This window comes from Varanus komodoensis, unplaced genomic scaffold (assembly GCF_004798865.1).
Source record: "Varanus komodoensis strain SLA01 unplaced genomic scaffold, ASM479886v1 scaffold27, whole genome shotgun sequence".
In the NCBI taxonomy this organism is placed as follows: Eukaryota; Metazoa; Chordata; class Lepidosauria; order Squamata; family Varanidae; genus Varanus; species Varanus komodoensis.
In genome coordinates this window covers 10277683-10291385 of record NW_025335701.1, presented here as the reverse complement: position 1 = coordinate 10291385, position 13703 = coordinate 10277683, and the positions used below count along the sequence as shown (strand labels likewise).

Below are 13703 nucleotides of genomic sequence, written 5' to 3'. Positions count from 1 at the left end.
TCCCCCCCCCTCCCGATAGGCACATACCTTAGTTATCACACTTCTCAGGCACATTTCCTGGTCTGCAGCCAGCACCGGCCCTGGAACTGCACCCTTGCCCGCAAGACATTTTGGGGCACCCCTTGACCCCCTGATTCTCTGCCATATTGTGCATCCGACTGGCCCCCAAGCACAAGTGGAAGCACAGCAAAGTGGTGTGTGTGTGTGTGTGTGTGTGTGTGTGTGTGTGTGTGTGAGAGAGAGAGAGAGAGAGAGAGAGAGAGAGAGAGAGAGAGAGAGAGAGAGAGAGAGGTCTTCTCAAGGCCTCTTGCAGGCAGCATCTGGATTTTCAGACTGCGCCATCCCCATTCTGGCCCTTTCTCCCGTTGCCAGGAGAGTCCGGCCGCACTCCTGACCTTGTTGCCCCAAAGGTTGCACAGGGCAGAACTCGCTCACACCAAGTGCACACGCAAACAGGACGCTGGGATCGGCACTCCCTTCCTTATCCCGATCTCTCCCTTGCATTATTTGATTTATTAGAACAGCAGAACAGCCCAAGTTCTCTGTGGAGATAAAGACCCCCTCCACCCCGGCCCCATGAGGAGACATGGAAGAGCCCGGCAGGTTCAGCTTGGGAAGAGGACACTCCGGGGGGAAGGAAAGCACCTGCGAGTACTTGGAAGGCAGTGGGATCTTGGTTCTCCCGGAGTGCAAGACACCAAGTAACGGGCTCACGTTACAGACATCGGGAAGAACTTCCTGCAGGGACCACAGAGTCACAGAATCAAGGAATCCCAGGAAGGGGCCAAGGCCATCAGGTCCACCCCCTGCTGTTGCAGGACACCACGTGACCCCCCCCCCCCCCCAGAGGGCTGCCCAGTTTCTTCTTGAATGTCTCCAGCGTGGGAGAGCCCCCCGCCTCTCCAGGCAGCTGGTCCCACTGTCGCACTGCTCTGACCATGAGGAAACTTTTCCTGATTTTCACTTGGAATCCAGGATGTCACAACTTGAGTCAATTCTTCCATGCCCTGCACTCTGGAATCAGCGAGATCTTGACCTCCCTCTTTGTGGCAGCCTTTGAGGGACTTCTAGAGGGGTATCATGTTCCCCCTCAGCCTTCTCTTCTCAAGGCTGAACATGCCCAATTCTCTCAGTCTTCCCTCACAAGGCGGCGTTTCCAAACCCTGGGTCATTTCTGTTGCCCTCCGCTGGACCCTTTCTAATTTTCCTGCATCTTTCTTAAATCTTGGTGCTTAGAACTGGACACAGTATCCCAGGCGAGGTCTGACTAGTGAAGTCTCGAGGAACGACGACTCCTTGTGCTTTGGAAGCAATACTTCCGTTAATGCATCCCAAAACAGTATTTGCCATTTTGACAACTGCGTCACATTCATGACTCGTATTTAGCCCGTTGTCCACAGTAACGTCCAGGCCTCGTTCAGTCCTGCTGGGCCACGTATTCCCCACCTTGCATCCATGCATCCAGCCTCTTTTTCCCAGGTGGAGGGCTTGGCACTTGGACGACAGTGGAACCAGCTGCCCAGAGAGGCTGAAGGCTCTCCCACATGGCAGGCATTCAAGGTGCGGCTGGGCAGCATCTGAGAGGGATGCTGGAACTGGGAGTCCTGCCCTGAGCAGGGGGTTGGACCAGTGCCCTCTGGGCCCTTCCAATCTGCTGTTCTAGGATTCCTCGCTTCTATGACTCCATTGCTCGAACATGAGGAGGTTCCAACCTGAGCCGCTTATTCCAAGCCCTGCACTCGGGGAAGATTGAGAGGAGAGGGGAGAGACAGGGCGCGAACACGTCCCCCAAGCCTCCTGAAGCTGCCCAGCCCTTAAAGAAACCTGTCCCCTTCCTCAGATCCTCACTGCATCATTGCCAGTGCCCTCGGTCAAAACCTGGCATGCTCACGTCACCTCCACTCGAGGAGTCGCGGGGCACAGGCACGCGAAGGTGGAACTGCTAGTCCAGGCAGCCGTCCCCGACCCAGTCCTGGCTGAGTGTCCGTGCCACCGGGACGGCCCAGGCAGGTGCCAATCAACACACACGGGAGCCAACCTGGGTTCTTTCCCTCCTAACTGCTTGGATTCTATGCTTCTTTATTTGATTTAAATAGAGCCCATTAGCCAAACAACTGTAGAATCAAACGAGGAAAAGTCATTCTCCACTTCCGCTGTCCGCCAGGCTGCCACTGGGGCCAGCAACGTCCCCCCACTCAGGCCAGGGTGGGAACGGAACAGAACGGAATGCACCGGATGCTCCGGGACCTGTTGGCACAGCCGTCTGTGCAGCCAGCGAAGGTGCTGCAGGGACGGGAGGAGCCGCATTGCCGGCCCCCCCGCCCTCCCCGGCCCATCGCTCCGCGAGCAGAGTGTCTGGCGAAGCACCTCCGTCCGTCGCGGCGGGCGGGCGCTGACGGACACCCCCGCCGGGGCCGGTCACATGGCCACCAGCTGGCCCAGCGCCATCCGGAACTGCTGCGTGCTGCTGGCCAGCTCATGGACCCGCTCCACCATGTCTTTGGCAGCCGCGGGGGAGGGGTAGTGGAGCGCGGCACTCTTGGTGGTGGCCACCACCTCCCGGAGGAGGTCGCACAGCAGGTTGCTGTAGTGCGTGACCTTGTGGCGCACCTCCGGGGCCTTGGCCTGGCGCGCGAGTGTGTCCCCGATGAAGACCAGCTTGTGGGCGCTCAGGATGACGAACTTGCTGTGCGCCACGAAGATCTTGGGGGGCTGGTTGGTGCTCACGGCCGTGAAGAAGGCGTCCACGGCATTGGTCAGCGTGGTCAGGTTGGCCTCACACTGCTCCAGGTAGAAGAGCAGCAGCTGCCGGTCGGAGGGGCCCAGCGAGGAGCCCCCCCACCCAGGGGCGCAGTGCGGCGGGGGCGTCCAGCTGGACAGGTCGTGGTCGATCGGCCGCGCGACTTCCTGCTCCAGGCGCTCAAACTGCTTCAGCTGTGGATGGACAGAGGGACCGCCGGAAGGAAGGAAGGAAGGAAGGAAGGAAGGAAGGAAGGAAGGAAGGAAGGAAGGAAGGAAGGAAGGAAGGAAGGAAGGGGGAGGGAGGGAGGGAGGGGGGAGGGAAAGAAAAGAGGAGGGAGGGAGGGAGAATAAAAGAACCCTTCAGCACATAACCATCAGAAAAGCCAAAGCGAATCGGCCAAAAGCCCTATCTGGACCAGCACTCTGTTCACCCAGTGGCCCACCAGCTCCTTGTGGGGGGTGGGGGAGCCCTCAAGTGTTAGTTATTAGATTTCTATTCTGCCCGTTCGCCAAACTGACACCCGGGGCAACAGCATCTACCCACCCCATTCCACCGCAGCGGGTGTACACGGGCCCACGGACTCCAATGCTGGACGCAATCGTTGGCCATGAGGACGAGCAGCCCCAGCTGCCTTCTCCTCCGTCAATTTGTCCCGCGCCCCTTTAATGCCATTCAAACTGGTGCTCCAGCCTTGCGGAAGTGAATGTGTAAACTAGAGTCCTTCCTTTTATTGGCCCCAAATCTCCCACCCAGCAGCTTTGCCACCTCGCATTATGAACTGGCATTGGGTTCTGGGATCACGCGCCACCGTACACTACGCATAATTTTGCGCACGTCCATCATGTCTCCCTGTCTTCCCTGTGGGTTAAACTGTTCCAGATGGTGCCGTCGTTCCTCATCATGGCACCACTCCAGCCCCCGGATCACTCGCTTGCCCTGTTGCGCAACTCGTCCAGTTCCGCCATATCCATTTTGAGATGCGCAAGCAGAACCACTCGCAGTGTCCCAGCTGTGGCCGCACGAGGGACTTCTGTCAGGGCAACACGACTCTGGCCCGCTATTTGCACCCCTTTCCTCATCATCCCTAGCGCGGAGCTGGCCTTTTCCACCACAGCCACTGCTGGGTCTGTGACGCCGTGAGGAGGAGGCCGTTCGCGGCTGCAGGGGAGGCGGGAGGCGGCTGGTGGTGGGGGCTCGCGGGGAGGGGGCCGCCTGGCAGCGGTGCAAACAGATCCCTCTTTCTGCGCCACACGCAGCTGGGGAAAACCCATGGGCATCCACTGGCTTCCTCTCCGTTCTCTTCTGGAGTCCAAGCCAAGCACAAGCAGGCACTTAGAGGGAGGGATCCTGAGAAGGCCTGTCCCGGCCCGAACAGGGAAAACTCCACCCCACGCTCAAGCAGCAGGCTGCAGGGAGGGTCTCTGCGGATCCGCGCTGCGGGGACTGCTTCTCCAGCTGCTCACAACTAGGCAGCTCTTTGCTGACGAGCAGCTGGCAATGCGGAAGCAGTCCTTGCTGTGGGCTGGGGTGCTCTTACCCGGGAGGGCTGCTGAACGGGGGCAGCTCACTCTAACCTTGGTACCTTCAGGCCTGGCTCAGAAAGACTGGCAAAAGCTGCCATCTCTTAGCACAGGCAGAACGACGTGGACCAAGGTTTGGACTTGGTCTACGAAGCTCTCTCCATTCTTGCTTAAATTGGTGGTTTTATTCAAAAGCTTGAGGACTAGAATCTGTCCTCAGGAGAGGGACAACAGGCCCACAGTAGAGTGTGCAGTAGTTCCCAGACCCAACTCCAACCCTGGAAAGCTGCTGCTGTCAGCCCGTGTAGGCCACACTGAGCTCGATATGCCGTCAGTTGCTATAGTCTCCCCTCCCTGCACTGGCCGATCAGGGCTGCCCGTGACGAGGCTGCAGCTTCTCGCGCGCCCTCCCACTCTGGCCTGCCCCCTCACTTCTCTCTCCCCACACTCGTCCGGCCACGCGTGGGGCAACGGAGCGCAGCGTCGCTCCTGTGGGGGGCTGCCTCCGCCTGTGACGCTGGCGTTTACCCCCAGGCAGGGTCCGGTGCCACGCACCCCGCCGGAGGGCGTTATGAGGACGTGCCGCCATTCTGCCACATCGTCCTTCGGGAAGCAGGACGCGCCGCAGGCGCCCAAGGCGGAAGCCCAGCCGCCGAAATGAGGCACGGCACGGCACCGTCTCCCGGCCTTTTGCTCAGCTCCTTCCAGGATACGGAAAGAGGCCGTCTCACGATGCAAAGCGGCATCCGTTCCGCAAAGCAAGCTGATGCTGCGGCACTGCCTTTCTGCACTGGAAGCTCGGCTCCTTCTTGCAGGACGCCATGGGCAACCCAGCTCCTTCCGGACGGGCACAGGGGACGGAAACGGTGCTCGTGGCAAGAACGGCCCGCTGAGCCCGCCCTACCGACCTGCTGCTGCTCTAGCTGTCCCTTGCCCTGCCGAATGACGTTGCCTTTCTCGAGCAATTCCTTCTGGGTCTTCTCAAACTCCTCCTTGCCCTAGTTTCAAAAGGATGAAATTGGGTTAGTGGCAGTACATCCAGAAGACTGCAGGGAGGGGGCCCCGCAGCTCAGGAAACCCGGGTCCTCCTTGGGACCCTGCACCCAAGAACAGCATCCACGACCCAAGAAGGGGCAGGGACGGCTCCTGGCTCAGCGCTGCCATGACTGGACCCCAAGCTGGGTCAGGCTTTGCCGGCCTCAGAAATACCCCTCAAGCTACCCACACGACATCCCCCTCTTGACACTCGCGTGCTGCCTTTATTCAGCCAACCAAAGGATCACAAAAATGCAGAAGTTATAAAAAGCAGGTCGGGGGCAGGCTGGCAATGGTGGCAGGAGCCGACCGGATGGCAAAGTCACAGTTCTGGCTCTGCGCAACGCGACGGCTACAGGCGAACACGCAGGGTCCCTTGGATTCCTGGGAACCAGAAACGAATAAAGGCTGGATCTCCCCACCTTAAGATTACTCCCTCCTGTTCTCTCTTGCCTTGCTTACCAGGTTTTGAGAAAACCTTGCCTTTTTCAGAGATCAGCCCATCTCACAAGCCTGGACCACGTGGTCGGCTGAATAAAAGTAGAGCACAGATGCAGATGCTGCAAGCTGTGTTGCTGTCGCCGCGGAACAAGAAGTCTCTCGGAGAGGCGGTTTCCCGGCACGGGCATCTTCCAGTGCACATGCCTGGGGCACTGCCTTCCCCATGGAAGCCAGCTCCCAAAGGACAGGCCCGATCCTGCCCCATGTCCAAGCCCCGAAGGGTCTCAAGCCGTCTGCTTTGAAGCTGGGACCCTATGGGCACACATAGTGCCCACCCAAGAAAGGCACTCGCTGCCTCACTGCCTAATGGAGGGAGGTCATTAGGAATAACTGCCCCCCCCCCCGGATGATCACAGCCTCCCAGTTCTTGACCAGTCTCCCCATTTCTGCAACTGGGACATGTGGCAAAGCCCAGCAGGCTTCCCGAGTCCCAGCAAACTGCGCTTTCAGGAATTTGCTCAAACGCGATGCTGGCAAATCAGGGGCGTTCCAGGGCTGGACCGAAAGGCTCAGGACTGCGGATGTCCGAGGAGGCAGTGGGCCAGGTGCCTGCTCCTCGGGACCAGGTAGAGCTGCCAGGAGAGGTGTGTGGGGAAGCCCCATTTCTCTTTTCTTCCCACAGCCTGCGTGGCCAGGAGGCAGAGGACTGACTGGCCGACAGGGGCAGGCCGTGGCTCGGCTCGCCCGGCACAGCGCGCCCCAAACTGGAGGCGCCCTGCTGGTTGCAGACCGCGCCTGCACACGCAAGGGCCGCTGTGCCTCTGGAGACCCCTGCACGGCACCGAGACGGGAGCAACCGTACGAACTCGGCCTTCGTGGCACCGGGTGAGAATACGCACAGGCACACACAGAGAAACCGTTTGACTGCAGCCTCCGCCTCCGGAAGTGGCGATCTGCTCTCTCGCTCTGGTTTTTGAAAATGCCCCTAGTTTGCTCTCCTGATCTATATCCGGCTTTAATAAAAACGACCACGGCGCTCGCTGTCTCTGGGGGGAGTGGACCCTCAGAAGTGCTCCGGGTGGTAACGTGGGGAGAGAGGCCTGCGGCGGGTCGCCCCCCGGACGCCCCCCCCCGGGCCCCAGCCCCACCTGCAAGTGCACGTAGTCGTAGTCCTCCATCCAGCCGCCCTCGCTGCTCTCGCACAGCCCCTCGGGCGAGTCCTGGGCCAGGAACTTGGGTGGGGAGGGCAGTGGCCGGGACTGGATGCTGCTGGCCTTCTCCGGGGCGGCGCCCTCCCCGGGGGGCGCCTTGGCCCGCCTGAAGAGCAGCGAGGCGTTGCCGTGCAGGAAGGAGGCGAGCTGCTTGGTGTCGTCGGGGACCCCCCGCGAGTGCATGACCAGCTGCTCCAGGTCCTCCGGGGAGCCGGGGGCCCAGCCGCAGCCGTCCAGCGCCTGGCTGTGCCGCACCAGCGCCTGGCGCACCTCCTCCATCTTCTGCACCTGCTTGCTGAGCTTGGCGTGCAGCGAGCGGTCCGAGGCCTGGGCGGCGCTGCCCACGACGCCCCGGGCGAACTCCAGCAGCTCGGCCAGCGCCCCCTGGACGCCCTCGGCCGCCCCCCGCAGGAGCGGCGCCTGCGCCTCCAGCTGCTCGGGGCTGCGCCAGCTGCCGCCGACGAAGGACATGAGGTAGGAGACGGCCGCGCTGACGCCGCCCTGCAGCCGGGCCAGCGCCTCCATGGCGGCCTCCTGCTCCAGCCGCGGGCCCCTCTCGGCGGCCTCCTTGGCGGGCCCCGCGTCCAGCGAGGAGCAGGAGCGGGCGCTGCCCGTGCTGGAGGCCGAGAGCCGCTTGCCATCGCCCGCCCGGCCCTCGCGGTCCGCCTGGGGGGGCACGTCGTAGATGTAGTCGCCCCCGCCGTCCTTGCGGCCCGCGGGCAGCTCCCGCGGCACGTCGTACACCTCCTGGCCGGCCAGCTTCCGCAGCCCCGGCGGCACGTCGTAGATCTCCTGGCCCTCGGGGGCGCCCTGGCTGGCGGGCGGGGGCACGTCGTACACGTCCTCGGGCGGCCGCAGCTCCGGCGGCGGCCCCGCCGGCTGCGCCAGGATGAGCGGGTGCCGCGAGGGGTCGAAGGGCTTGGCCGCGCAGAAGGCGGGGGGCACGTCGTACGTCTCCTCCCGGGCCGGGCCCTCTGGGCCGTCCTTGCCGACGGACGGGGGCGTGTCGTACACCTGCAGGGCGGAAGCACAGCCAGAGTCAGCGCTGCCCCGGCCTGCCGCCGGGAGAGCGCGGAAGGGGAAGCGCTCCCGAAAGCCGACTGCTCTTGGAGCGGCAGGAAGGCCGGCAAAGGACAAGCCGCCTGCAGAGGCTGACGGACGGACGGACGGACGGATGGGGAGCGCAGCCTGCCCCACACTTTCACGCTGTGCATCTCTCCCAGGTAGGTGAGGAAAAGCTGCACAGATTTGCCTGTTGCCCCATTTATTCCCAATTTTGGTAGCCTCCACTAAAAGCTGGTATGGCTTTGAAAGGGGGGTTAGAAAAGCTCAAAGAAGATTCTAACTAGATGATTTATTAGTGACTACAAAGATCCCCCAGATGGAATAATCAGTGGCTGGATTGTGTGCACCAGCCCCGGATCCTGGGCAGTTTATACCTTTGGGGACTGACAGACTAAATAAATAAACCTCCATGTACTTTGGATGGCCTCGGCCTTCCATAACTAGGTGCCTTCCCAGGCATGTGGAACTGCAGCTCCCATTATCCTCAGCCAATGCAGGCTGATGGGAAGGGCACCGGACGCAGCAGAGTTCCTCCGCGTGGACAGCCCCGCCTGCTTCTCGAGATGAAGCTGGGCCGGCCGGTCTCGTCTCGGCACTTGTTCTGGGTCAGCCATGAGGACGGGGCGGAGCAGAGCGGCTTGCCCAGTGCGTTCCGCGGCTGCAGCCCGGCAGAGCACGCAGGGGCCGACCCCGAGCTTCCCGGCCCCCCGCCACCCCCGGGGTGCCTCGCAGCCTCCGCCCCGGGAGCCCCGCGCCCCCACTCACCGCCTGCAGGCCCTTTTCCACGCTGGGGGGCACGTCGTAGATCTCCTGGTCGTGGCTCGGCTCCCGGCTCTTGGGGCCCTTCGCTGCCATGGCGGGGGTGTCGTACACCTTGCAAGAGGGAGGGAGGGAAGGCGGGTTGGCGCTCCTTCCCACCGTGGCACCTGGGCCTGCTCGTCTTCCCCAGGGAGCCGGGTGCTGCTTCGCGGGGGCTCCGGCCAGGCTGCAAGCCCCGGCCACGAGCTGGGCGCCGCATGCAGAACCAACGCCGGGGCACACAGCCTCGTGCCGGGGTCTGGATGCGGGACTCGGGCTAACTCAGCCCGCCGGCCGACCACGCTGGGCCCGCGCGCCCTGCAAGGACTGAAAGTGGCTCGCGCCCATTTTAATGGGGTGAATGCGAGCCTTCTTGGGGGTTCCTTTGATGCCAGCACACAGGGAAGGAAGGAAGGGGGGAAGGAAGGGGGGAAGGAAGGGGGGAAGGGAGCAGGGAGGGAAGACAGATGGTCGGAGGGACAGAGAGAGAGAGAGGAAAGAAGGACGGAAGGACAGACAGGCAGACAGGTGGGGGGGAGAAGCAAGCAAGCAATGAATGAGGCCGTTGGCCCTGAAAGAGGCGATTCAAATCCTGAAAGGGCAGAATTTGCAGACCAGGCCAAGTCCTGCGGCAGGGAGGGGCGTCCCAGGCGGGAACGCTCTCCAGCGTGAGCTGCCTCCATGCAAGGAGAAATCCAGCACGCAGGGACCAACACGGCCCGGGGTGCTCCGGAGCTAGGCTGGGGCTCCTCTCTCGACAAGGAGGGTCCCCCGCTGGAAGCTCTTGGGCTGGGGCAGGGCAGCCCTTCCCCCTCCTTCCCCTCCCCTCCCCAGCCCGCCCTCCCCCCGGCCCCACACTCACCTCCTGGCTGCCCTGGTTCAGCAGCAGGCCCCGTGTCGGCGGCACGTCGTAGATCTCCTGGAGGTGCCGGGGCACATCATATTCGCCCCGCTCGCCTTTGGGCGAGTCGTAGACGTACACCTGCCCCACCCGCGTGGGAACCACCACCTGGAGGGAAGAGGGCGAGGATGCAGCGAACTGGCCAGGCGAGGCGGGCGCAAAGCCCGGAGGACCTCCCCGCCCGGCCGCCCACTCCCACCAGCATGGCCTTCGCGGGGGCTTCCCAGCTTTTGTGCAGGGCCAAGCAGTCCAGCTCCGGCAAGGCTGCCGGGAGGCAACGGGTTAACGAGCGTCGCCTGGAGGGGCTATCGTGGCTGGCATCCTGGCGCTGAAAAGCCAGCTTCCTCTGGGGCACGCCATCCGCAGGCTGCCGGCCACAAACAGCCCATCCGGCGCGTCGGCCACACTTAGCCAGGACCGTGGCCAAGACGTCAGGAGAAACACACACGGCGACCGTGGGGAGAGCCGGCCTTCTGTGTGTACAACCTACAGGAAACAAGCGTGTGCAGGTCAGCGGGAAACCTACACAGCGCACGGCTCAAACAAATGGGTGCTTGGAGCGCCTCCTCATTCGTTTCGTCTACCCCTTGGGACAGAGGGTCTGTTTAGAAAGTGGTGCACAGATTTCTTAAACAGAAAAAAACATCCTGGTTAATTTTATTGCCTTTGTCTTCCCAGACACAGCGCTCCCCATTTTGTTGGCAGCCTCGTCATCCCCCAATTCTGAAATTGTCGGTGTGCCTCAGTTATTGCTGCTTCGGTTAATCTGGATGTTCCAATTAATAAACTGCAGGATAATTTTGATGGAAAGAGTGTCTGATCCCTCCGTTCTTGGCCACGGTGTCCACTAGCTGTTTTAATCTGCGGTGCTGATACGATGCGCCAGAGTTGTGACCAGCCACCCGCTGATGGACACGTATCACCTCGTTATTCCCAGATGCCTGCCACAGGCTTCCTCCTGCCGAGGAGTCCCTTTGAGACCTCTGGCTCTTGCCAGGGCCTGTGGGCGTGGGGAGTCGGGGGCGCTGCTTGTCCTTCGGGAGACGGCAGCGGGGAGTCGAGTCGGGCTGCACGGATCGGCCAGGCCAGCGACAGCAGGGGGGCCTCCCACCAACACGCCAGGAAGACTGTCCCACAACCGCCCTCTGCGTTTTATGGCCAAGCAGGAATCTGAACATTCCCGAAAAACCAGGAATTGTCTTTCAGGGGGCGGACCCCGTGCGATGCAGCCTTCCCCCACTGGGTGAGTGTTGCTGGAACCCACCCGCATCAGTGTCCCCAGCTGGGTAGCTGTGAGGCCACATTCAGCTTCAGTGAGGTTTGTTCTGAGACTCTTTCAAGGCGTGTGCCTATTTCGCGACGGCTGATTTACACGAATGTGGGGTGGTGAAATTTCGTTCAGCCGCGTGCTCAGCAGTTTTGACCGCAAACAGCATTGACCCTTGTGCCCCACGCTCCCTTCTCGCCTGATCTCACCCTGTGCATCTTTTTCATTTCCCCGGATGAAAAAAGTCCTCAAAGGGAAACGGTTTGCCAATGTGACAGAGGCGAAACAAAAAGCGACAGAAGCACTAAAAGGCATCAAAACGGACACGTTCAAAACCTGTTTTGAGCAGTGGAAAAAATGTCACACAGGTGTATTGCATCAAACGGAGAGTGCTTTGAAGGTGACTGAAGTCTGAACATCTAAAAATAAATGCATGATTTTTTCCAAATAAATTCCTGTTTTTTGGGGGTCCCCCCTTGTAGCTCAGCTCACATCCTGCTCTGCACATGTAATCCACCCCGCCAGATCGCCTCGTCTGCTCCTAGGCTTTCTCATGATCCAGCATTGCTAAGCGGCTTTCCCAAGCTGGAGAGATGGAACTGGGAACCTGGCTTGCTTTAAAAACCGCTCTTAAATATTCTTGAAGGGGTGCAGGCAGACTCTTCCCCTGCAGGGGGCACTGCTCACCCACGAGCCGCCCCTGGCTGGGCGGGCGGACCACCTTGCAGCTGGAGCTGGTCTCGCCTCGTCTGGGGAGGCAGGGATGACATCACACTCTATTTCTGGATCGGGCACGAGAGGCCTGGGGATGCAGCACCGTAAGCGCTCGCTGCCCGTGGGCGGCCGCTTCTGCAGAGAGGCGAGGGGCCCGGGAAGCCGGAGCGGCCCTCCTGCAAGTGCAGATCGCAGCCAGGCCGGTGTCCTCCCAGCTGCAGTTCTGCACACATGGGCTCAGTCCAGAAGTAACTCTGGAGGGCCACGAAGGGCTCTGTGAATGCATCCGTGCCAATGCCTCCTCTGGCTGGCCACACTGGCCCGGGCAGGCCTGTGGCATCCGTGTGCCAGGCCGCCAAGGGACAGACGCTCCAGTCCCCGGAACGAAAGAAATGCAGAGAAGCATCACTGGAAAAGAGAGCCCCGATTTGCATAATTTGGGCACGTGCTCGTCTGCACAAGCAATCGGCATAATTAAAACAGAAACGCAGCTCATCTCAGCAGTGTGGACATCTGCAGTGCTGTCCCGATGGCCGGATAACTTTCCGCCGGGACGACCCGTCCAACGGCAGACTCCAAAGGAGTGTCCGGAGTCCGCTCTAATTTGCTTCCTTGGGATCACTCCGCAGGGAAGGTGGCCAGAGGATGCAGAGGAAATCCTGGCAGGGGTACGCCCCCCACCGCCCCTTCCTTCCCAGCACCGGGGGATTGGGGCTACGAGGCGTAAGCTGAAGATGGTGCCGATGCCCACGGGCAAGAGGGTGGCATGGGGGCAGCCATGTTTTGGAAGCAGCACCTCCCTTCCTTAAGAATGGGGAGGACCAACTGCTGTGTGAAGCAGCATCTCGGGGAAGGGAGCTTTGGGAGCAAGCTAGTGCCTACCATATGGCTGGGCTGGCTGGGAATGATAGGCATTGCAGTCCAAGACATCTCCAAAGTTAGGGAAGTCTCCCTTAAGGTGTAATCCTTTGCAAGTTTAGACAGGGGAGAAAAGCCTCCAAAAAGCCATTCTGCATAATCACGCCCCTGAAGACCAGCAAGTGAAATGCTGCAGAAGTTCTGGAGGCCAGATCTGCGGAGCATTGTTCTCCGCTGACTAACAAATAGCTGCACGGGCAGCTGGCAGGGAGGGAAAGATTGAAAAATATCCTATTTGCCAGGCATTTGTGGGTCAGAGAAGGACACCAATTAGAGCAAGAGCGTTATAAAATATTGCGCTTTTCTTATTTGTGTGTCGAACAGAAAGACTTAATGGTGACATAAAACCTTAGTGTTATTGTCTTTGTGAAGGGCTGGCTTTGAAACAGCAGCGCTTTGCTTGCTCGTGGCAACGTGCCAGGCCGAGAGCGGGGTCTGGAGCGGCACACAGGGGCGGCTCTCGGCCCTCCGACCGGTGTTGCCCTGACAGGACAGGGGTCCTTTGCCCTGACCTGGGGACCAAGCGGTACGAGGGAGGAGATCGGCGAGGCCTTCCCAGAGGCCGCACCGTCCCCTTCTGGCTGCCCCTTTGCCGTTAGCTCCTCTGCTCCGATTATCCGTTGGATCCTAACATGTTTGCTGTTGCAACACCTTGATTCTTCCACTGTGTTTAGCATTTTGGTCGCCCTTGATCGTTATTCTCGGCTTTTGTGCCGGAGGTCTTCAGCTGGCCTCTTGCTTCCACAGTCCGCCTCCTCACCATTTCAGCTTCACGACCACCCTGCAAGGTAGGCTTGGCCAAGGGCGAATGACTGGCCCGAAGCCACCCAGCAGGCTTCACGGTGGCGGGGACTAGACCCCAGCTCACCCGAGCTCCTGCCCAACACCCCCACTGCTGTGCCGCAGGGTACTGTGTGCCCCGAGGCCCTGCCTGGAGGGATTGTCACGAGAACCCCCCTCCCGCCCATGGCTGCTTCCCGCCTCCGCCCTGCCCCACACAGGGAGGAGTGCAGCGAGGTCAAGCGGCGACGGAGAGGAGCAGCGCCGGCACGGGGCCAAGCCGGGGCAGCGCTTCCGGGAGCTTTCGCAG

At 61.1% G+C, this 13703-nt stretch overlaps 1 protein-coding gene across 1 annotated transcript in view; it reads right to left on the bottom strand.

The window, feature by feature from the left end:
* Window positions 1-2039: 2039 nt before the first annotated feature.
* BCAR1 (BCAR1 scaffold protein, Cas family member) overlaps window positions 2040-13703 on the bottom strand; it is a 35380-nt gene continuing 23716 nt past the window's right edge. Inside the window, exons 3-7 of the mRNA XM_044434208.1 lie at window positions 9676-9822; window positions 8781-8888; window positions 6888-7964; window positions 5172-5261; window positions 2040-2934 (exon numbers count right to left, since the gene is read on the bottom strand). Of these exons, the coding sequence (XP_044290143.1) occupies window positions 2419-2934; window positions 5172-5261; window positions 6888-7964; window positions 8781-8888; window positions 9676-9822 (1938 nt within the window). The 3' untranslated portion in view covers window positions 2040-2418. The remainder of the gene's footprint in view (window positions 2935-5171; window positions 5262-6887; window positions 7965-8780; window positions 8889-9675; window positions 9823-13703) is intronic.